Source organism: Hemibagrus wyckioides, linkage group LG10 (genome assembly GCF_019097595.1).
Source record: "Hemibagrus wyckioides isolate EC202008001 linkage group LG10, SWU_Hwy_1.0, whole genome shotgun sequence".
NCBI classification, from domain to species: Eukaryota; Metazoa; Chordata; class Actinopteri; order Siluriformes; family Bagridae; genus Hemibagrus; species Hemibagrus wyckioides.
Window position 1 is genome coordinate 9,266,368 of NC_080719.1, and position 24,275 is coordinate 9,290,642.

Consider the following 24,275-nt stretch of genomic DNA (forward strand, 5'->3'; position numbering starts at 1 on the left):
CCTTGCTAGGGAAATATACATTTTAAGGTAAAATACTAAAGAAAGAAATTACCTAGAATGACACAGAAATTGGACATTTGTGTCACTTCTGACATTAAATTATTTCTATCTGTATTTAGAATAATATAACTGAGGAAGTTAAAAATGTTGAATTTACAATAGATTATACACTGGAATGTATCATGCAAAGTATGCTATATAACAGTGCATGGTATTTTCTTGATCAATCAATCAATCAATCAATCAATCAATCAGTCAATCTTTTCCTAAAATCCTTCATAGTAAAATAAATATATTTTAAACAAAAAGCTGGAGAAAAAGAGTTGAGATTCACCGTGCCACATAAACCAATGCATTAAATAAAGCTGTTTGTATAATATACTGTTTATACATATATTATATAACATATACCACATCCCAAGCCTTATGTACAGTTCAGAAACCACTGATGTGTGTTTGTACATCAATATTTCAAATATCAAATATTGTGTATTTGCTAGTAATTCACAGTGAAATAAATATCTTCATTCGAACAACATGAAAAGACAATTTTTTTCCATTTGCATAAATAATTATTAAGTCCAATACAAAAAAATACTTCTTTTTTACTACAGATTGATTGTTTTATAATTTTTTCAAACTGACCCTCTTAACCTGTTTTGTCTGTTAAAATGCTCTGAACTGCAATAAAAGACTGGAAAGATGGAGTGCTGGAAAGGTTTTTGTTTCTGGTTTCTGATTGACCACTGATGAGGAAGTTACATAAATACCTAATAAAAAAAAATTTAAACTTAAGATTATCCAGAAGAATGACAAGACTTTTCTGGGGAAACTCAACCATGTTTCCTCCTAAAGATCTTTAGGAGATCTGACATTTTCATGACAGAGTGCTGTAAAGGGCAGCCTGGATAAACTACATTTCCCAGAAGCCCACCTCGGTGGCGGTCCACAGGGTGTTCTCCGTCTTCAGCTGACAGCTGAGGCGTGATCCTGGGCATGGCATCCGCTTCACCTCCACCTGACCTTTGGCTGCGTTCACCACGGTGTAGTTCCTATCACACACACACACACACACACACACACACACCTTTTTAGACTACTGTGTACTCAGCTGCTCCACTCGAAACTGATTATAACTTGCAAACGAGATGGGAAAGATGATGATAATCAATAATTTTTTAAAAATATAAGCGCTTACATGTTTAACGAACTAGCGGAAACACTAACAAGCCCAGATGCGAGAACACAAACGGCATCAGTTGATTTATAGCTGGTTTTCCGTTTGAATGTTTATCGTAAATTATATTGTTACAGCATGAGCACGGGTATTTGCTTCAACTGGTAAAGGAATGGAAATACATTTTGTCGATTTACGCAATTCATTAAACCCTTTCTGAAATCATGATTCATAGCTAGAAGTCTGAAGTCATTAATCATGCTGTGCTCTGAGTAGCTCTCTCTCTTATGACTCAATTCCCCAAACGAGTCACTCCATCATGACCCTAAATCAGCTCCTCGTTATTATTACGGCTGAAATGTAAAACCTAATTTCTTCACGAAATAGACATTATCTTGATGATAACAGATCGGCTGAGATGTCTGCTGTTAACTTGTCTTTATATAATCTAATTAGCGATGTCAAAGTTTATGAGAGTGAAAACCTCTTCTCAAAAGATTAGTCTCCGAGTCTGTTCTGTAATTTTATCTTTTATAGAAAGGTTACTGATCCAAATTGTCTGGCTTATTTAGCTTGTATTCACTATCCATATAAGCTCATGCTTTCATTCCAGTGGGAGATATTTCCGCCTTACAGCATTTAGTGGATTTTTCAGTAATATTTGTGTACCTCCAATGCATTACATTGATACATTTAGCCAAAATGTTCCTGCTACCTTAAGTAAAATTAATTGCAGTCATCCAAAAACAAAACAGAGAATCTAATGAAAGCCGTAAACAAATAGCATTTCTGAACAAGCAGCAGTGTTTAGAAATACTGAACATTTCATTTTATTGCTGTTCTTTTCACCATCACATCTAAGTAACCTCATGAGGATGTCATGTCTTACACAATGATTTTGCTTCATCAATCAAAAGTTGCCGTGTTAGAAACAATTTTCCCCACTGCCTGACAAACATAACTGAGAAAATGTGCCACCACAAAGGTGACCAAATCAGTAGCCTGGGTTCCCAGAACAGGCAGAGATCATGCCTGGTATATTAGACTTTTATTCACAGCTGCATGTCTTTGCATTGGGGAGGAAACCTGGAGGAAACCCCAAAGGACAAGAGAACAGAAATCAAGACAAATGTTTTAATCACTAGGCCAATTGCCCCCCCATTCCTGAACATAAAAAAAATGTTATGTTACAGAAAAATATCTGTATATCAGTAAAGAAAGCAGCCTATAGCGTATTAGACCAATTAAACACAATGAAAGGCTTTTACCTGCAAAAACTAAAGCAACTATTGAAATCAGGGTCTCTAGAAGAACCGTCTTGAGATGCTCATTACTCATAAAATTATTTTCCATATTCTCATAATACTGCACAAAAACTGAACCAATTCTAGCTGAGTCTACTGACAAAACACTGTCACATCAAATCACACTGACTTTACTTAGTTTATTAGTGTATAAAACTCTTCATAATCGTTTTTAAATGTAGAAACATGGATTTTAATTTTTTTAAATTTAGGAGAAGATTTTTTGGTACAATAATAGAAGACGAAGACTTGTCACATTTACATTTCAGCACAGTGAAATTCTTTCTTTGTATATCACAACTTTGGGGGTTGGGGTCAGAGTGCAAGGTCAGCCATGATGCAGTGCCCCTGGAGCCCTGTGAGGGTTAAGGGCCTTGTTCAGGGGCCCAGTGGTGGCAGCTTGGCAGTGCTGGAGCTTAAACCCTAATCTTCTGATTAATAACTCAGAGCCTCAACCACTTGATCCATGACTGCCCCTTATAAATAGAACACTGAAATATTTTATGAAATATTATGATTACAATTTCTAACATGGCCCTGAAATTGTAATGCAAGTTATTTGACCTTTTTACTCCTCGAGTCATCATCATTGCCATTATTAGCATTATCACCATTCTTCTCCTTCTTCTTTCTCTTATTATTATTATTAGTAGTAGTAGTATTGTTGTTGTTATTATTATTATTATTATCTAATATTAAAGAAAGCAATTCCACTAAAGGTTTTTGGTTCCTCTGTGCACCTCTGAAAGCCTCTCTCATGTATAGGATATAGTATACCACTCTGTGAAGGACTTGCTGTGTTTAAGTAAAGACAAAGCTCCCTTTCTTCTTGCGTCTCCCAAGCCCTGAATGTGAATTACAGCACCTTTCAGCGCATCTCGAGGACGCTCCATTTGGCATGATGACATGACCGCGGATGTAATTGCCAACACCTGGGCCGCGAGATAAAAGCTGGCCATTCAGATTGTGTCAGGATGCCTCGGGTGGCTGGCTGAGAGACAAAAAACAATGCAGCCGTTCCTCATCTCACCTGGAAGCTATCTTCTGAGATGAGCTTCGAGCCACGGCCGTTTATCTTACAGGAAGCCCGTCACGCATAATAATGAGCTCGTTTGCATGCTCATGAATATTAATACATCCTCAAACAGATTTCTAAGGGCCGTGTGGTTCATCTCAATATTTTCACATTAACTCGGGTTAATAGGGGTGTTTAGTTTCACGACTGTAAGTTTTGAAAGGGGGTAACTGGAGTTAATGAGAAAGAGAGCAAATGTGTGCTGTATCGTAACTGAAGGGTGCTTCCTCGAACAAAATGTTGATTAAAGACAGCAAGGAAACAAACGCTGGAGATATTTAATTTTCCCAAATGCCAATTAGGTATTTACAAATGAGCAAGTGGTCATATCATGATCATTCTTACTGAGATTAATTTATCGTAATAAATATTTTAGCATGGGTTAAGGCGATGTTGTCGTATTTGGGGGTTGCCTGAGACACAGATGAGGTCCCGGGGTCTGATATAATGGAGTTCTATTTTAAACATGCCAAATTCATTAGCCTGGGCCATTTTCTCAATTTGAAACCCATCTTACAGCCATTTTACACCAGACGCCAGAGGCACAGTCCAAGACACGCCTGTGCTAATCAGAGTTCTGTTCCATCAAGCGCTCACAGTGGTGTGATGCAGTGTGGTGCATTTTTGCACTCTTACTAAGTGAAAGTTCTGACTGCAGCCGTTTACAGGAATGAAAAGTTTGTTAAAGGGATTAACAAACCATATATCATACAGTACATAAACAAGATCATCAGTACAAATACATGTAGTATAGATGTTTTTTTTAATAGTGTTTCAAATGAATTTGTTTCCCCAAACAAGTATTTTTGTTAGGAGCTTGGGAATTTCAGGTTGTGCAAAGCTTTATCAGGAACACATTTGCTTTCATGTCTTTTCTTGTTTATTTCTTACTTCTTGTTAAAGTATATTAAGTTTATTAATGGTTTTATCAAATTGCAGAGCATAAGAAAAATAAAGAAACGTATAAGCTGTGTGTCCAAATGTTCGACTGGTAGTGGATCTGCACTTTAAATTTACTACACCAGTGCTAAATAAATAAAAAGCTCCATGTTAGGCTTCTACAATAAGGGGCAAAATTGTCTGTGCTATCATGGAAGAAGGAAGAATGCATCTGTATCTCTTTCTCTCTCTCTCTCGCTCTACTACCCAACAAACACAGCAATACTAGCCAATCAAGGGCATCTGTGAGCTCATGTAAACCTAGACAAACAGCGTTTTCCTCTGAGTGTGTTACATCTCCATCTGATGCTGCGTAAGCAGCAGTTTGGACAGATGTGTTCGGCTGACTTTTTCGCCTGCCTCTAAGGAAGTACTGAGAGCCTTCGCCCTACTTGGTTGGTATCTGTTGTGTGACAGGAAGTTTGCAGCTGTTCTGTGATACAGAGAGCTTCCTGATGGGTGAGAATTAAATTATGATGAAAATTGGGGAGGGTTGGTGGGTGGATAAAAGAGCGTCATGTGCGGAATTCTTGATCTGAAATTAGGTGAAATGTGTTACTGAATTACATAAACACCTACAGTCAGAATATGCTCAGTGTTTGGTGCAGTATTTTTACACACGCAAGCTAATAAATGGAAACTACTTTCTAAAGGCTTGCCCACCTACACACACTCCTACACACACCTGTTGTCTTTTTCACCATCCCAGAAGACGGCGCTGTAGCCCTGCAGCGAGGAGAGGAAGAGCTGACTGTGCTGCTCACAGGGCAACAGGTACCTCAGACAGGTGAAGCTTGGCTCCTGCATCTGTCTCAGGATAGGCAAGGCTAGAGGACGCTACACACACACACACACACACATCAGACTTAAACATAAATGCATTATTTCAATATTCTATCCTTCTATCCACAGGTAGACACCAAGAATTCATTTTTGTGAAGCAGAAATATTTTCTAAAATCAGAAAGCTGTAATTTTTGTCCTCATTACACTAGAAGTTCTACTCCAACAGTTTTGTGAATGTACACAACAATTAGTGTGGCACTAACCTTTACATTTGTCAGACAACCTTAACCAGAGCGACTTAAATTTTTTAAATCTCATTTTATACAAATGAGCAACTGATGGTTAAGGGCCTTGCTCAGGGGCCCAGTTGTGGCAGCTTGGTGGACCTGGGATACAAACTCACAACCTTCCGATCAGTAGTCCAATGCCTTAAGCACCAAGTCCACAGCGCTACTGAATTCTCAAATCTGATTGGTCAGTTGATGTTGCTTAGATTTGATGTGGTAGCTAAGTGGTTAAGACACTGAGCTATTGATCGGAAGGTTGTGACTTCAAATCCCAGAACAACTAATCTGCCATTGCTGACCTCTGAGCAAGGCCCCTAACCCTCATCTGCTCAGTTGTATAAATGAGATATATTTAAGTTGCTCTGGATGAGGGCGTCTACTAAATGCTGTAAATGTAAATGATCTTTAATAGCATCGTTCAGATACATCAGTTCTGCTGCAAAGCAAATGAGAGGTTTAAATTAAAATGCTCATTCTAATAGAAATGTTATCATTTCTGTAGTAACTGCTTATATACAGGGGCATGTAAGAAAGAAGACATGGCTCATTATCTAATCTAATAAAAACAATATAAAATGTTGATTTTTGTTGATTGTGTATTTACCATTTATGCAAGGCGTGTTAAATAAGCATAATATAAAAGGAATGAAACAGTTCAGGATGGGCTGGAACAGTAAAATTCTATAAAACTTTATTGTGGTAGAGACTCGGCTTCATGCTGCATCATATCACCTCATATCAGTAATTTTTTCTATAGTTAATGCCTCAGCTTTGAGGGATAAAATGGGAAACTATATTAAAGGAAGGTGAGGTAACTTTGTGTGATACTTATATAGATTTTCTTTACAAAAACAGTAATTCCAGGTGCATTATATTCTGTAGTACCAGGTTTCACTTTCAGGCCAACTTGCACTAACATAATTATGCTGCACACAACTTGGACAGAAAATCCCCAGTAATTATATTTTGATGCCTTTTTTAGAGCCATTAGTTTACAACCCACTCTAACACTGATCCTACTCAGGCTAAAAGCCATTCATTTATCTACTACCTATACAGAACTGTATTATTAGAGCATTGTTATGCACTCCAATTCAAAAAGCTATTTTATACCTTCTCTGGTTTGGTCTCCCAGCATTCCTGCATTAAAGCCTGCAGGCAATAGAACTGTACTTCCTGTGGGATTCCCAGAACAGGCCGGATGCCTTTGGAGAGCTTCTTCGCAATCTGCAGCTGGTGATGACCCAACGATGGCCGGCGCCCAGACAACAGCTCATACAGGACCATCCCATAAGAGAACATGTCCACCTGAGACACAGAGATAGAGGAAGAGAGAAGAAACCATGTAGAAGAAAATGGAAGAGAGTCATGAGGGGACTGAAAGATTTATAAGCACATAAAAGTCATTAGATATACAATAATTGCGCTTTGTGTGCTTTTGCTTGCCGCGTGGGAAAAGGCACACTAGACTAAAGAGTTGGCATGGTGTCTCTTCTGGAACAATCCTGGGGTTTATTTTTGGCTCCTGGTCCTCTGTTGTACAACAAAACCCGGACAGAATGGAACCGGGTCATATCTGGAGTATGGCAATATCATAAGTTATGTAATTTCTGTGAATGAACCGGAATCGTTGCTAAAAAAGAACATTGTGTGTTTTTCGAAAGGACAGCTTTGCCAAGAGAGGAAAACAGAGCCATGATTTCCCCACAGTGCTGAAGGTACAGTAGCATAAACTGACATCACTCAGTAAGCATTTAAGAAATGCAGGAAGTGCGCTTTAGGCAGAGGCTGGTCTGGACCCATCTCATATAAGGCAGTGTACTGCATTCCTTTTGCTTGAGCATGGCAGCCACGGCGGCTACAGCAAAATCTGGGAAACGCATTAAGTTGCTTAATTACTCTGAGAACCCATTTAAATACTGAGGCTACATTCCAAGCTATACTTCATGTGACTAATTTCTTTTGGCTTCAGAATCCCCATCTGTATAATAGTTCAGTGTTGATGCATTACTTTGTCGATTTCTGGACAACAGATAATCTTTAAATGTTATTTGTTTTGGATTCCTCTTAAATGTGTTAAATGTGTTGTAACCTTTGCTTTGCTGTAATTTAACACTACTGCTACTTACTGTTAATGTAAACATAAATTTTAACACCCAAAAGCTGTTCTTGCAGTGAACAGACAAAAGAGGTTTTTATTTATTTGCTATTGCTGATTAGAAGGGGTTTATTGGTCTGACAGCGGGGATGAGATGAGGACTGCAAAAAAATTTTTTTTCTTCTGGGCTGTTAATCAGTGTTTCAGTATTTCACACAACTATATAGTCACTTCCTTGTTAGGAGGGGCTTAAAAATACCTGTACTTTATTAAAGCATCTCAACTTTTGCAGACTTTACCCTTTTACAGAAATTTTACTCCATTCTATTCTGTAGCATGTTAATCGTTACTTATCACTCTGAACAGGATTGCCAAAAATATCTGAATATAACAACTTAGCAAATCAATCATAGAGCAGCGCAGCTATGTTTTTAATTGGCCAAGAAAGCTAGTGGTCAACTTACAATGCCAGTCACAAATCTCACAGTCTAGTTGTCAAATCACATGCATTCCTGCTCAAATGTTTAAAAGGACAGCAACATCAAAAAAGTCATGCTCTCTAAATCTAGAGATGAAACACATATACACTACCAGTCAAAAGTTTGGACACATCTTTTAATTCAGTGTTTTTTGTTTAGGGATTTATTTTCTACAGAACAATACTGGAGATTTCAAAACTATGAAATAGCAAGACCAAAACTTACCTCTGCTGCAGAGGAGAAGTTCATTTAGAGTTACCAGCCTCAGAAATCACCAATTAACAGCACCTCAGATTAGAGCCGTTATGAAGGCTTTACAGAGCATCAGTAGCAGACATATCTCAATATCAACTGTTCAAAGGACATTATTGTGTATTTCGGCCGCCTTCAGCATTGTTTTAGAATGTAGAAAGAAATAAACATCAGGAAAGACCATGGAATTAGAAGATGTGTCCAAACTTTTGACTGGTAGTGTACATAACTCTAAGTCTTTTCCTTCAGCTAATTTTATCTAACAGACAAACAAGTATGCTTTGTCACGTCACACATGCAGCTGTAAAAATAAATTACGCTGATGTTCACATTTATAAATTGCTTGAAAGCTCTTGGTTACTCAATTGTACTTGGCGATATAGTGTACAGTTACGGAAAGTAAATTATATCTTCCCAATCTCGGGTATCACCCAGATGAGGATGTGTTTGCTTTTGAGTCTAGTTCCTCTCCATCTTTCTTCCTCATATAATGTCAGGGAGGTTTTCTTTGTCATCACTGTCTCTGACTTGCTCTACAGACATAAATCTAAAAGAAAATGTTCAACTTTGTCGCAAAGCAGCTTTACAGGAATATAAAAATTCAGAATAAAAAAGTCCATTATTTAAACTGCTATACACATAATAATGAAATGAATTGAAATAAGAAACATTATAATATTCACGTCTATCATACTTCACAAATATATTTAGCTCAGAATATCATTTCATGATATTTCACAGGTTCAATGATTTCCTGTAAAATAGACCAACGCCCCAAACACACTGTCTTGAATAATCACTGCCAGGCCTCCTTTATTTTGACATCAATGTCCAAACTTCCAAATCACTACAGCCACGCTCCAAAAATCTAGAAAAAAAGCCTTCTCAGAATAGTGGAGCTTATTATTACTGCAAATAGGGATTCAATATATAATAGGGTATTCATCAAGCACATATGGATGTGACTGGTTTGGTGTCCACATACTTTTGGCTGTATAGTGTCTATTTTCTGTAAGCAGACAGAAATTCAAGGGTGCAAACACATGAGCTACAATCTGGAAAATATGAGCTGAGCTTCCTGAGCTCATATAAACAAATGAAAACAGACTGCTGTTATATTTTTAGAGATTGCAGATATGCCTTACTTGGTGATGTATTCAGTCTATTGATGAAGCGCTGAAGTTGGTGCTAGTAAGCCGGATTCTAATATTTAGTTTTATTGGATCATGTGAACACCGTGATTCATCCAAACTCAGAACTGTCTGTAGTGCATGACATTAACCACGCTGATCTTGGTGTACAGTAAAGTATTTAGGGACTGGTTACAGGGAACATTCACATACAGCAAACCTAATTAAGTAACTGAATTCTAATTAAACTCCTAATTATGCAGCACTGGAGTGTGTGGTGAGTGGTTATGCTGTAAGTGGAATCAGCTTCTTCCTTCACATGAATCATGTGACTTTAAAAAGATTTCAGCTCTTCATGGCTTTCTATTATGAATATGTATATAAGAGACTTCAGGGGTTAGATCTTCAGTGTGTAAAGCACTTTCCATTCAACTGTTACAGTTTTATTAATCTGACTTCCCAATACGTTTCCTTTCATCATATTACAGTGCTGTTGATTCCTCAATTCTGATTGGTCATACAATACTAAGTCATTTTACAACAGCATTATAAGTCATTATAACAGCAGCTCTGACAATAGTCTCAATTTTGAGACAAATCGCATAATACACTTGTTCTAAAACATTGTCATTTCTACAGAAAAACACAGAGGCTGGACAAAGCAACTAAAACACTGGCCAGTAGAGTGTTGGAGGTTTCCTGCCTATAGAAATGTGTGACCTGGAGGCCAGTCTTTACTGATTTCACATTCCATAAGAGCAGAGTGTGCAGATCGAATTAGCAGAGCAATATCACAGCTGTACATAAAATACTAATATCCACACCACATAATATGAGACATATCAGAGTTCAGAAGAGGACAAATTGTTGGTATGCATCTTGCTGGTGCAGGAAAGCAAGTCTGTGTGGTGGTATCGATAACCACAGTCAGCAGGAAGGATGAACCACGTATCAGGAGTAACTGTAGATCCAAGAAAGTACATTTTCCAAGTTATACTTCATGTGACTAATTTTGGTTGGCTTAGGAATCCCCATCCTGTATAATACTTCATTTGCTTTGCAGTGTAGATGCGTTATTTTGTCTATTTTCTAACAATGGATAATCTTTAAATGTTATTTGTATCGGATTCCTCTTAAATGTTGTAACCTTTACTTTGCTGTAATTTATAGTACTCTTACTTACTATTGGTGTAAACATAAATGTAATGTTCTAGCAATAAACAGACAAAAGAGTTTTTTATTTATTTGCTATTTAATGACTTTCTGTTTAAGAGGGGTTTATAGGTCTGACAGCTGGGATGAGATCAGGACTGAGGGAAAAAAAGTGGCAAATTGCTGTTGTAAATAACAGTTCAAGATGGGCTGTTAATCAGTGTATTTTAGTGTTTCAGTATTTCACACCACTATATAGTCACTTCCTCATAAGGAGGGGCTTAAAAGTATCTGTACTTTATTAAAGCTGTCTAGGTACTAACCAAGATTTTATCCAAAAAACATAAACCCACAGCTCACTGCAGAATTAAATGCACACCTCAACTCTGCTGTTTCCACCAAAACTGTTAGTCGGGAGCTCCACTGGGTCAATACTTATAGTTGGGCTGCTATAGCAAAACCTTTGGTCATTCATGCCCATACAGGGAGTTGTAAGAAATGTGTTAAAAACGTGCACCATTTTTTGGAAGGAGTCTCCAGTGTCAGTGTTTTGTAACAGGCAGAGGTAAAGTTTTCTGACTTGCCATTCTAAAACAAATGAAAGGTAGTAAATTGCTGTGGCATAAGAATAAATAAATAAACCACTTCAGGACATGCTGTTGTAGAAAAATAGTCAACGTTGTCTTATTGTTGGTAAGCCAGTGACCGCAGAAGCTGCATCAGAATCATCAAGGAGATCTTCAGGAACTCTGAGCTGAAGTTAAAAGTTAAAAGTTAAAAAGAACCTAAATCTATGGGTTTATCGACACTGTAGCTCAAATGGATTTTCTACCTTTGCTTTGAGGGTTTTTAAACAGAATCGACAGGATGAGAAAGATTTAAGCCCTAGTAAAAATCTTATGGCTGTGTGTCCAGAACTCAGGATCAGCATCAGTATCCCTCATTAACCCCAGACTCTAAAAACAGCTGAATAAGACGAGCGAGTATTAACACTGGTTCGTTTCCTGAATAGACTCAAATTTAATTATTTTTCTGGTGTATTAAAAAAAGAATAACAAGAAAAGTAATGCCAGTAGGATCAGGATCATCTATTCAGTACTTCCATTACTCTGAAAGGAATGAAGGCAGATGTGTGTCTTACCATCCTTGTGATTAGCTTCCACTGAAATAATCATTATATTATACATTCTGATGGTTCTGGTGAAAAGCATAATGTCTGAAGCCTTGATATAATTAAAAAAAAAAAAAGAACATTTCAGCTATAAGCCATGCTGTTCTATCATCACACATAAAGACGCTGCTTGATGTCGGACTAGCATCTACAATTTTACTAAAAAATATTTAAGTACGAGCTAACTGTGTTGTGTGGTTATTGTTATATTCCAGATTTTGTAATGCATTGTACTGAATTTGCTCGGTTTAGACACTTTTCTGACAATTCTTTATTCTGGAAATATTGTCTAGCATCTATTTAAGCTAATTACATCGTCAGGATTCCGAGAACAGCAGCATGCATCACAGCATTGAGAAGTTTATGAAGCAATAAAGGTTAAACAAACAGATGAAATTAATATAGGGCAAAAGGTAATAGCAGCTTTTCTCATCTGAGTATTGAATAAGTTTACAAAAAAGAAAAAAAAAGAAAAGAATGAAAAACTGGTGATCATTAAACTAACAGTCTACTGCACGCCTGCTGGGAAAATGAGCAACTGCCCCAAGTACCGTGGCTAAAGATTTGTCAGACTCGATTGAGGGAGTGCAAAAAAGATAGGGAAGGAAAGTGCTATCAATTTCAAACCTTCTTCTCGTGTTAATCATGAACATTTTTTCTATAACAAAAACCTGAATTTGTGTCGTTTTGAGCCGAACCAAACATATTGCTTAAATTTACTCCATTATGAAGAAGGACAGAACATTCCCCCATGAGATATGTTCCCCGTGTCTCATGAAAACTTGACCGAAAAACAAATGTGTTTCAGTTTCAGCAGCAGTGGGGTATGGGTGGAAAATGGGATAACATTAAATCATGTTAAAAATCCTCCTATTTTCAATCCTCCAATAATACTCCGGTTTGGTTTAGGGGGTTGATCTGTGTGAGTAATGTTACTATAAAAAGTTAGTAAAGAGCTCTTTGGCACATCAATGTCTTTAATGGCAAAAATGACTGGGACTAAAGGCAACATGAAAGCAGGCCATTTGAAATTACAGGCTGAAAAGTGAGACCATCTCAGGTTTCCTATGATGAAGTCACTAGGTTTGGGCACTGAGAGCATGGCTGAGCTTGTGGGTTTTCTTTCCTTTTTTTTTCAGAGAACGTGGCAAGGATAATCATGAGGATGAAGTCATCACATAAATGACTTCAGCTACTGTTTCCTATCAATGTACAATTTGGGCTCAGATGAATCATGACTTATGGAATGATTCCAGGTAGCTTTTAATCTCTCTGAAAGCATTCAAAAAAGAGGAGATTTGGTAAATTTGTCAATTCTGCATGCTCAAAAAAAAAACAAGAGAAAGAAACCTTGGTAAATAAAAATATGTTAAATATAGTCATGATTATATCTGGTGTTTCGTATTATAAGATTGCAATTAAAAATTGTTTAGAATTTGCACAATAACCTTAAATAGAACAACTAGCAAATTAGTAAAAATATCTAGATCTAGGTTTTAGTATTCTTATAGATTCCTTTGTAATCATGTAATAGGAAATACTAGATACCGGTATATCTGACTATATTCATGATGTTTTCCCTTGTTAAGATGTCTTTTTTTTAAGTGTGTGCTGTTTATGTAATCAATCAGTGTAAAAGCATTCTGGGAAACTCATTGCCTTTATGGAAGAATTGATCATCATTGTCATAAAGCAGACCATTTTCAATATTTTTGGAGCTACATAACCATCACCTGAAGCTACATCAAAACAAACAAAGAAAAAATCATGATGGGCTGCTGCACAAATAAAAACCTGTAACTACTTTAAACAAAGGTCAGTACATAACGATGATGAATTAATCAAACAATCACACGAGGAACTCAACAATCCAGTACAATTTGTTGTAACCTTAGCTTCTTCTGATTAAGCGTTTGTCTTCAGTATAGGGGACAATTACTAGGAATAAGCGAGGAAGGAATCAAAATCAATGCAACAGTTAGAGAGACAAGAAATTGGGATCGCTAACATTCATAGTTTACCGATTTGTTACTGATCAAGTTATAATGGCAGCTATAGAAATTTGTATTGATTATATTTTTTTGTAAGCTTTAGCAATCAGGCCCACGGTGGTGTAAGCCATGTATAATGAACATGTATTCTAGTCGTAGTGAGCAGCACCGCCATGATTTAAGATAGTTTGGTCACATGGTTCTAGATAGTAGCAGCTACAAGGAAATATAATCACCTCTTACATGCCAGCATGAAGAGGTCATCAGGAGGGGGCAAATATTTTTTGTTGACCGCAAAGCATTTCATAGCCACACATAACCACATCAAAAGTTCACATAAGGATATTGTATAGCAAATGTATTTGTCATCAGTCAGTTGTGCTTGTGCTTTTTTCCTCATGCAAACTCAGTATGACTATGTAGGTGCTATATAGAGATTATCCTGGGATTAATGGGTGCAAGGTATGAATACACCCTGAATGAGAACTTCATCACAGGGCACTCTGTGTGTGTGTTTGTGTGTGTGTGTGTGTGTGTGTGCAATCATTTATATTATTACTGACTACTCTACTAATGTCATAGGGGACGATCAATGTGTAAGCCCAGGGGTATTCCTGTACCATTAAATAAAAATTGTTCTTACATAAATGATACTGAATACATTAAAACTGTGACATGATGATATGTTGTAGATATGAGCAAGGGATTATGGGATCCTGAATGTTATGGACCGAAATTTTCCTGTCAAGCAATTTTGTGAAAAACCTATATTCAATAATCTGCATATATTCTGTGTTTTCTTCCTCAGCTATGTGCAAAACCACATTTGCCTGATCATTTTCTTTTTTTTGTTCTACTTAAATACTTTCCTAAAACCAGCTTCTGGGAAATGTTTTGGTTTTAAAAAAAATGGACCTGCATGTGGCATGTAAGACCATGTACCTTCTCATCATAGACAATGCCTGGCCGGATCTCAGGAGCCTGGTATCCTGGCGTACCCTCTACTCCCAGAGCTCCCTCATGGAAAGACTGGCGGGATATGCCATAGTCTGACAGCTTGACGTTGACCGAGTCCTCCACCTGCAGTGACCACACGAGGATGTTGTCCGACTTGAGGTCACAGAAGATTATGTTCTTTCTGTGAAGGTAGGCCAAGCCTGCAGCGACCTGATAGGCAGCTTTGAAGGTCAGCATGTATCCCAGAGGCATGAATCCAGAGCCTGTGGACAGTAACCAACACATGAGCTTTCAGTACCAACTCTTTATAATGAGTTAACCTTGGGAAAATAAATGATGATAAGATGATAATTAATATTATGCCTAGTTCAATTGGAACACAGGGAACTCCAGTCATGAAATTTTGGTAAATAATTTATTCATCTTGTGTAACAGCTTTATTCTGGTCAGTGGCAGATAGATGGATAGATGGGGTGCCTGTCCACCACAGATTTCTCACATCATTTTTTGACTTGGTTTTAGTTTAGATGGCAGTAGGCCATCAACTGAGGCTTCTTTCTTCCAAGCACAGATTCCAGTTCCTCTTCAGGAATCCCCAGATGTTCCCGAGTGAACTGTAAACTCTCCAGCAGGTCCTGGGTCTACCCTGAGGACTCTGACCAGTGGTATGTTCCCAAAAGAACTCTAGAGTGCTACCTCACAGAGGGCATCCTTGTAAACCATCTCACTTTGTTCCTCTCAATTTATCAGGTAAGTGACTCTTTTCACCAAAGATCTCCTGCATTGCTAAGCTCCTCTACATATCATAGCACCTAAGCCCTGCTATGCTGCAGAGGAACCTTTATTTCCACCACCTTTACTGGCAACCTTATTCTTGCAGTCAAGGTTTTTGGAAACAAGATTCTAGTAATTTAACATTATTATATCTGGAATTAAAGTAATTCACAGCTAAGAAAATAAAAAGAGGTTTAAAAATACCACAAATACGCATTATACTCCAGTAAACCTATAAACATATTTAAAAGGGGAATGGAGATCAAAAATAAAACTTAAGCAGAAAAGGGTTTAAGAATGAACAGTAATCGAGCTGTAATCAGTACAAAAACATGAAACATTTAATAATTAGTTGCCCATTCTTGTCCTGTTCCATTTACAGTAATTGCAAGCTTGTAGTTTCTAAAATTGAACTGCCAAGCTGTCACTGCTGGGTCACTGGACAAGGCCCTTAACCCACAACTACTGAGCTGCATAAATGAGATAAGGTGTTCTGGAAAAGTATGTCTGCCAAATGCGGTAAATGTAAATGAATAAAATGTCATGTCAGTATATACCAGTGCGAATCTTTGCACTGTCATATTGGTGACTTTTATTTTCTGACTATACTGAAAAATTCAACTTTTGCTTTTAGATTTTAGCTTAATGTTAAAAACTCTGAAATATAGCATTTACATCTATTAGTTTATTGCCATATTGCAAATGCATCTAAATGTGTCTATGGGATGAACTTCTACACAGAGGCCTAGTACTGCAAGTTATCATCTCCTATTTATCGGAATTCTGTCATGAGGTGAACACACTGCTTTAATAATCCATGCCTGTAAAAGCAGCCTGTTTTGTGCTTCTGTGGTATGAGCCCGTCTCACCTTTGCTACGTTCCTCCAGTACACTGTTGAGGCTCCCGAGTGGCGCCAGCTGTAGAGCAAAACACAGCGGGTGGATGCTGATGCCCAGCAGAGCCACAATGCATGGGTGCTGCAGGGTGTGTAGCATGCTAGCCTCCTGGCGAAACTCCGAGAAGCTTCTGGAAGCGTCCATAGACTGCAGGTGCTTTAGCATGGTGTCTGGGAGAGCATAAGAGGGCATTATTGGATTAGTTCTGGGGAATTTATATCAGGCTTGGCTAAAGGATCCTTGCTTCCCAATGTTTCTCAGATTACAAACTAGAATGAAAAACAACTGGAAACTGGGAAAACAACATCTGTCTAGGGCAAGGAATGTCATCTGATGGACTGTGTCCAACAAAACAAACATTCAAAAATACTGGACCAGAAAGGTCAACATACAGACAAACCAGCTAAAGTTCAGCGAATCCAATTTTCTCCCCAATTACCTGCCAAATTGCTCTTGACTCCTGGCCCTGGATGACTGTGGCATCGTCCAGATTTAAGCTCACAAGCGTCCAATGAACGCTTTTCTGTTGTACCACTTTGGAACCTCCAGCACTTTTTTTTTTTTTTTTTTTTAAATATATGTCCTGTGACCAGTCAGATGATTTATATAAATTATTTCACTGAAGGCAGCATCATCAGCAATGGTAAAAAATTTTCACACGCCTTCAGTTATTTACCCTCTCTGGTCTAACATGGATTATTTTTTTTAATAAATAAAAAAATATATAAATTTGTTCAGAGTCTGAGGTGCTAGTCAAATATAAACTGATATTCGTAGCAATTAAACTAATTATCAGTAATTAAGCATTAAAAGGGAAACATTATCACCATGCAGTCCTGTTAAATGCTTTTCTGGCTCTTTGTAAGCAACAAGGATTATTTAAATTTACCCTTGGTCAAGATACAGGGTTACCCTTGGTTAAGACGTGCAGATATGGGGTTCGAATAGTAGAATGGTAAAAAGTGTTTTTGCTATTTTCAGAGGATTCAAATCCCAACATTGCCACAGCCACTGTGTTTAAAGCATTCCTTTAAGCTTTACGTAAGTTATAAAACAGCCACCACTTCTGTATACATGTGACTTCAATAGAGGAAACCGTCAGCCACCAGTTGCCAGAGCAGGGTTGAGTGACAATGAAATTTTGTAGCTGGAGGGCGTATAATGGTCTGGCATTGGGCTCTTGTGACCATAAGCCCTTAATGAGCAGGGATACAGTTTCTCTCCAGCTGTGCTCAAGTTGGCACTTCAACTCTACATTACTGTTAATGCTACAGAGGGAAGTTTCAGCATTACACAAGGTGACTGGTATAAAACAGAGGTCAGAAGTCAGTTTCTTAAAGGTGACTTTGAGACCAAAAGTTTGGAAAGAAGTGGAGGTGATTAATTCAAGGTTTAGTAGCTGATGGCAGGGCTGAACTGGTTAGGGATTTCTAATACTGTTTATCGGAAACATTACAGAGCTGGGGTCCAGGGCCAGTATGCAGACTACTGGTATCCTATTGGCTGTAGGTTTTTACTGTCATCCCCTGTTGCTGTTCTTCAGACTTTAACGATCTTCTGAACGCAAGCATCTGAGCCACTACAGCCCATGACTGGCTTATGAGTGGCTAGAGTTGCCCAAAGTTCAAGCTATAGACGTGTGTTGACTTCATCAAGCAAAGCTTTCCAGCAAAGCTTGGCAAGATCTGAAAAACCTTTTTTGTTTTTGTTTTATAGACGTGTTTTTCTATACACACACCATGAATGAACATTGTAAAAAATGTATTAATAATTGTTCTCCATCACATATTTACTTAATCAAGACGTTACAACCTAAAGCACATTTCTGTGAACAAGATATTGAACAAAATATCTTGTTTTCACAAGATTACTGAACGATACTGTTACTGTTTAAAATAGCACTTAATCCTGTTGTTTGTGTGTTTATAGAGCAAAAAAAAAGGTGCATATGAGGAATTTGTATTGAGTGCACATGTAAAATGCAGAACAGTCGGCACTGGACAATGTTACTGGACAATACAAATGTGTGGTGGTCTGGAAAACCTTGAATGTCACTGCATGCTAAATTTTTGCCAAAAACTATGAAAAATTATGAAAAGAAATTGAGTTTTTCTGCCAATAACACTGAACTGCTAACAAATACACTTGACAAAAATGGAAACATGGGTATTATTAAGGTTACATTCCAATCTTGCCTTGACGCCTGCCTGAAGAGATCATAATGGATAACAAACACATTGTACCAGTCAGTCTGCTTAGAGATGTCAAAAATCTTGCTAGCTAATGCAATATATGCCTCTTTTTGCGGAGCGGAATGAGTAATAAAATGACTATTTGAAGCAGCAGGTTTTAAATGTTTTACATATGTGCAATCCATAACAATATTCTCTAATGTGCAACCTTGAGAGAAACCAGGCTCAGAAGGGAACCCATTCTCATTTGGGTGACACTGGACAATAAATAATGTAAATGTAAATAATGTCCTTTCTTCAACAGTTCATATTCACATGCAACTGTCCAACTAAGAGCTCCAGAGGAACTAATAGGTCACTGTAATTACTGAGTTCATTATATACTTAGCACTAACTTCTTCCTGCCAAAAGCTGACTGATGTAACGGCAGTTCAAAGTCTCCAGGTGGTTCTATCCACAGCAGTCCCCTGGGTCACAGGCTGTCCATGCAGATCTATCCCTAGCACAGTAGTGTGCAAGATGCTTCACTGTGTACATTATGTCATACTCACATAGAGTAGAGTAGAGTAGAGTAGAGTAGAGTGACATGGTACATCATCATTACCTATACAGTATATGAAAAAAAAAAAATACTCCATCAAACCTCTTCAGATCATTCAGGATGCAGCAGAACACCTTATTTTCAACCAGCCTAAAAGGACCCACATCACACGCTTTGTCATCTCCCTCCACTGGCTTCCTATAGCCGCCTGCATCAACTTCAAGGCCTTGATGCTCACCTACAAGACTGTGACTGGAGCAGAAACCCATATATCAACACTCTCCTTGAGGTTTATGTTTCTTCCAGCAACCGAGCAGTTAACAACCACTGTGCAGACCCCATCGAGGCATGAGGTCCCTATCTATAACTTTCAGATTGACTGTCCCTCAGTGGGGAGATGAACTTCTAACCTCAATACATGCAGAAAAAAAGACCCACCTCTTCTGTGAACACTACATTAACCCCTAACTTGTCTTCCAATTAAAAAAAAATCTATCTGCATTTACACTCTACCCTCTAGCACTGAATTAAATATCATGTAAATTAGCAGTACTTCTATTACAGTACTGCTAATTGAATCACTTTGCTTTTATTTCCCCATTTGTAAGTCGTTTTGGATAAAAACGTCTGCTAAATGAATAAATGTAAATGTAAAAGAGGTGCCAAGTGTCCACTGTGCAGCCAGAGCTGCGGGGGAAAAATCTGGTAGTGTGCCTGGTTGTTTTAGCTTTGATCACACTCGGTCTTCCGCTGGAGGGAAATGCTTCAAAGAGGTGATGTCCAGGGTGAGGAGGTCAGCAATAATTTTGCCAGCATGTTTCCTGACCTTCCTCTTATAGACTCCAAATTAAAACCTCACCTTAAAAAGACATTTTAAATTGGAAACTCTTCTCAGAGGAAGATCCCACTGTTTTAGTGTTTCGATATATAAACTTTACAGGGTCCCACAGAGCAAGTCACCAAAGAACTCTATATCAGTCGCTTAATGGAGGCTTTTTCTGTATTATTGCAGCGTTTAATTGTGTAAAGTTGATCACGTTAATACATTTCCTGTTCTTCTCACATGATGTAGATGTATTTATGAGTCAAATACATTCTTATCTATGTTCTATTAAAATGTAAAGCAAGCAAAGGAAAGACAGTTAATATATCTTCAATATAGTCAAAACTATTGAACTAAACTAATATTAAACTAATTTCTAGTATTTAAGCCTATTTTGTTCTATTTACAGATTATTTTGCTAATTTTAAGCATTAATTAAGAAAGAGCTGCCTGACTAGATTCTAACTTGCGAAGATGTCATGTTTTGTATGTTCAGAAAGTGTTGATGAAAATAAACAGAGGAAGTTATCGCTGCACTTACAGACGAAGGTGAGAAGTGAAACAAGAGCTGTGATGAAAACCCACAATGTGTGTACAGTAAGTCTTTGTAATTCTTTGTAATCAACAAGACAGTAAAAACGCTTGCTAAAGAGATCTGCTTATCCGCTGGTGGTTTACCGTACTGAACTCTGAGCTTTATAGAAAAGCGTGGGGGAAATATCTGAATGCATAAAACAGGGGATTTAACGAATGCTGAGCTATACATATTGAAAACGCCTCATGGCTTCAAATGACATTTGTGTTTATTTTGGGCTCTGGAACATCCTGTCTGTTAAAAAAAAAAAGAAGAAGAAGAAGAAAAAGTCCTATGAGCGTACAAGCCTTAAGTTTTACTAAAACCTTGGTGCAGCAGCATCCATCAAGAAAGCCCTTTATTTTTGTTTGGCATGTATAATAGAGGTGAGATAAACTGTATTATACCACAGCACAGCTGGATAAGATGTTTTCATTACTGTCGTGCAGTTCTTGTGGAAGCTCCAGCTGAAAGTCACATCACGGTTTTACATTAATACTGTGAATAATAATAACAACATTATAGTAACAACATACAATACCTCATATTAGAACGTACTGCATATGATGCACAAATTGCACACAACTGCACTTTATCCACAATACTCATTTTCTCTTTGCTGACACAAACAGTCCTTAAGTGTTTCATCACATATCATACTGTATATATTTGTGCATATAAATGTATATACAATTTTGACTTTTTAAGGCAGGCACTCTATCTAATCTAATCCTGATAATAAACAGATATAAAAAGTGCTATTATTCAACACAGAAAGGCATAGATTTGTTGCTATGGTGACGCATTCTCTAAGGAGATCTTCATTTCAGAGACTTTTATCGAAGGAGTCTCCAGTGTCCCACATGAGAATCAGCAGGACTAAGGACTGAGCTTTGCAGTGTCTCTGTCTCACGACAAGTGGCGTCATGAGAAAAGAGGGAGGGGAGAAAAAAAAAAGGAGAGCATGTTGAGGAAAGGAGTGTTTTAAAGTTGAGGTCATAAGTTTACACACTCCTGGCAAAATCTGCAAACTGTCAACTGCTGAACAGGATGGCGGCTGTAAATTGTTATTATTTTGTTTAAAGCTTTTATTTTTTCATTTAGCCCTTCAGAAGCTGCATGAAATATTTACAAGCTTCCCAAAAGACTGACAATTTGCACCTGCTCAAAAGTTTACACACCCCTGGCCTTAATGTATCGTGTTGCCTTCTTGTGTACCAGTGAAAGCTTTGGTTATATTTGTTTACAAGTCACTCAGCCATCCTCAGTGTGAATCTCAAAAGTATGCTGGAAAAACAAATAATGTGCAGGAGCTGGAGGATTTTTCTTTAGACCAGTGGGCAGTTTTACTGCTCAGGACAATGACAAAGAGACAATGACAAAGCATAAAAACAATCGATGATCATCCAGGTAACAAAACAGTATTAAAAAATAAAGTAAGTGTATGCAAACTTTGGAACTGGTTCATTTGTGTAAATTCAGTTATTATTGTGTTTTGTGGGCATAAGTTATGTGAAATAGCATATTCGGAGAAATAACAAACAAGATCCTCTTAAACTATTACCATTCTGCAGATTCTGCAAGGAGTTTATAACCTAATGTTCAACTGTAGCTGCTAAACTGAAAGTGATGACAGGAACTAGCTTGTTTTGCAGATAATCCACAACATGAAGCTGATCCAGAATATGTGATACAGTTTTGTTTATTGTAATTGAAATCATAGAATTTCTTTCCTGAATAAATCAAGAGTGATAAAATATGAGCTGCTGGACAGCCAGGTCACTGTGCTCTAAAGCTAGTTTCTGGCTAGCAGAAACTAGAAAAAATAAAAATCACCCCACCTCATCTTGTAAATGCAGCTCAGATTGAGGAATAGCAAATGGAGCGATTCCACTTTTTTTTGGCAGCACAGGCTTTTTTCTTTTTCTTTTTTAACACCCCCATTTGTCATCTGCCGTTAAATAGCTACCTCTGTTCACTAGTGCTGCAAGAACAGATTGATGCACTGCAGACAGGAAGCAGCATGGTTATGGCAGAGTGGATGGGCAGCTATGGAAGATAAAAGAGTGGGAGGATAAAGAAAGAACAGCATTGAAACTAGTGGAGTATGACTCAGCATAAGGAAGAGTTGTAATGTGCTCTGCTGAGTTGGCTGATAAAGACACGCACACATACACACACAAATCCTCTGCTTATTCAACATAATCAGTGCAGAGATTCATTCATCCATATCTGAAATGCATTCAGCCACAATCGAAAAATAGCTCATCGTGCACCTCTCTATCCAGAGCAGCACTTTAAAGAAATAGTTTATGTAGATGATAGTATCATGCTAAACTGGTAGCCAAAGTGGTCCTCCTCCAATGAAGAAAGCCTTTAGATGTTATAACATGTTATGCTATTTGCAGCAGTGTACAACCGTTTGCTCGGTATTATTTGGTTTGGATAAAAAGACTTATTTCAGCTACAAAAGAGACAAATGGATAGAAACAGTAGAAAATTGGGAAGAAAATGGTAGGATATATAAACACTCACAAAAAAAGACACTATACAAGCACATTTTTGTTCCCAGATGCACAACCAACCTCAAAGTACCCTGAAATATACAACACTGTTCTCTAACGTTCACTTACATGCTTTAAATAAATAAACCCTCTAAAATAAAAGTAGAAAAACCTAGTCTTGACATCACCCCCATGCCGAATCTGACCCCCACCCCTTGAAAAATACGGCACAGAGCTCCGGAGAGTGTGTGGCGAGTGGAGAAAGTAAGAGAGAAGAGAGAAATGGTGGTGAGAACTCAGCCTGGCTCGCTAATCTGACGTAACCGTGATTCATCAGCGTTCCTGCTCTTAGCTGTAAGGAGCTCAAGCCGGATATGAGATCAACAAAGCTCTGACATTTGATCCCGAACACAGCGTGAGCCAGAGGCTCACTTTCTAGAAGAAGCAGAAGATTAGTTTCACCGACCAATCACAGGACTCGCTGAGTACACACCTCAAACTGGGAAACACTGAGATGAGGATAGTTTAGCATGTGCTTTTCATTTCACAATAACTGCTTAACCTTGAATCAATGTGCCTCACTGATCAATCTTTAAGAAATGTTGTAAATGTTTTCTCAGGCAAAAAAAAAAAAAAAAACGAACTAAAATACCTGCTTGATTTATAAACGTTTCTGTATCTCTGATATTCTTTATAGTTATGTGTTTATCCAGTAATGCAGCTCAGCCACTGCAGCTAACTCAGTGTTACCAAAACATTCATAAATCGGGCAGGGATTTGAATTTGGTTGGGTGTATGAAAATATTCACACCTAACTTTACTAAAGGATTGATAATTAAGGCCCACATTCTTGACTCAAGGCCATGGTTAAGACAGTTCAGTCTTTAAAACTGTCTTTAAAATGTCATGTGCTGTTATATGTACAGTGTGTGTAAGTGCGTTTTCTTCATTGTTTTGATGACTATATGATGGTGAGATTTTAACACTCAGTAACAGATCTAGTTAGCCTTTTATCTGTTTTCCTACAGCACATATTGTATGATTGACTAACTGGATCATACAATGATGGAAAAGTTTCAGATGTCTATAAATTGACTCTGGTTTTGCTACCAGTTTTTTAAAAAACTGGGTCTTTTTCCAACATCTTTTCCTAACTAAATTTGTCCAGGTAGA

At 37.7% G+C, this 24,275-nt stretch overlaps 1 protein-coding gene across 2 annotated transcripts in view; it reads right to left on the reverse strand.

The window, feature by feature from the left end:
• Positions 1–24,275, reverse strand: part of lrrk1 (leucine-rich repeat kinase 1) — a 113,199-nt gene that overhangs the window by 17,079 nt on the left and 71,845 nt on the right. For both annotated transcript variants that reach the window (XM_058400599.1, XM_058400600.1), the window contains exons 26-30: positions 16,441–16,638; positions 14,783–15,060; positions 6,681–6,875; positions 5,181–5,332; positions 935–1,052 (exon numbers count right to left, since the gene is read on the reverse strand). In XM_058400599.1, coding sequence (XP_058256582.1) covers positions 935–1,052; positions 5,181–5,332; positions 6,681–6,875; positions 14,783–15,060; positions 16,441–16,638 — 941 coding nt within the window. The remainder of the gene's footprint in view (positions 1–934; positions 1,053–5,180; positions 5,333–6,680; positions 6,876–14,782; positions 15,061–16,440; positions 16,639–24,275) is intronic.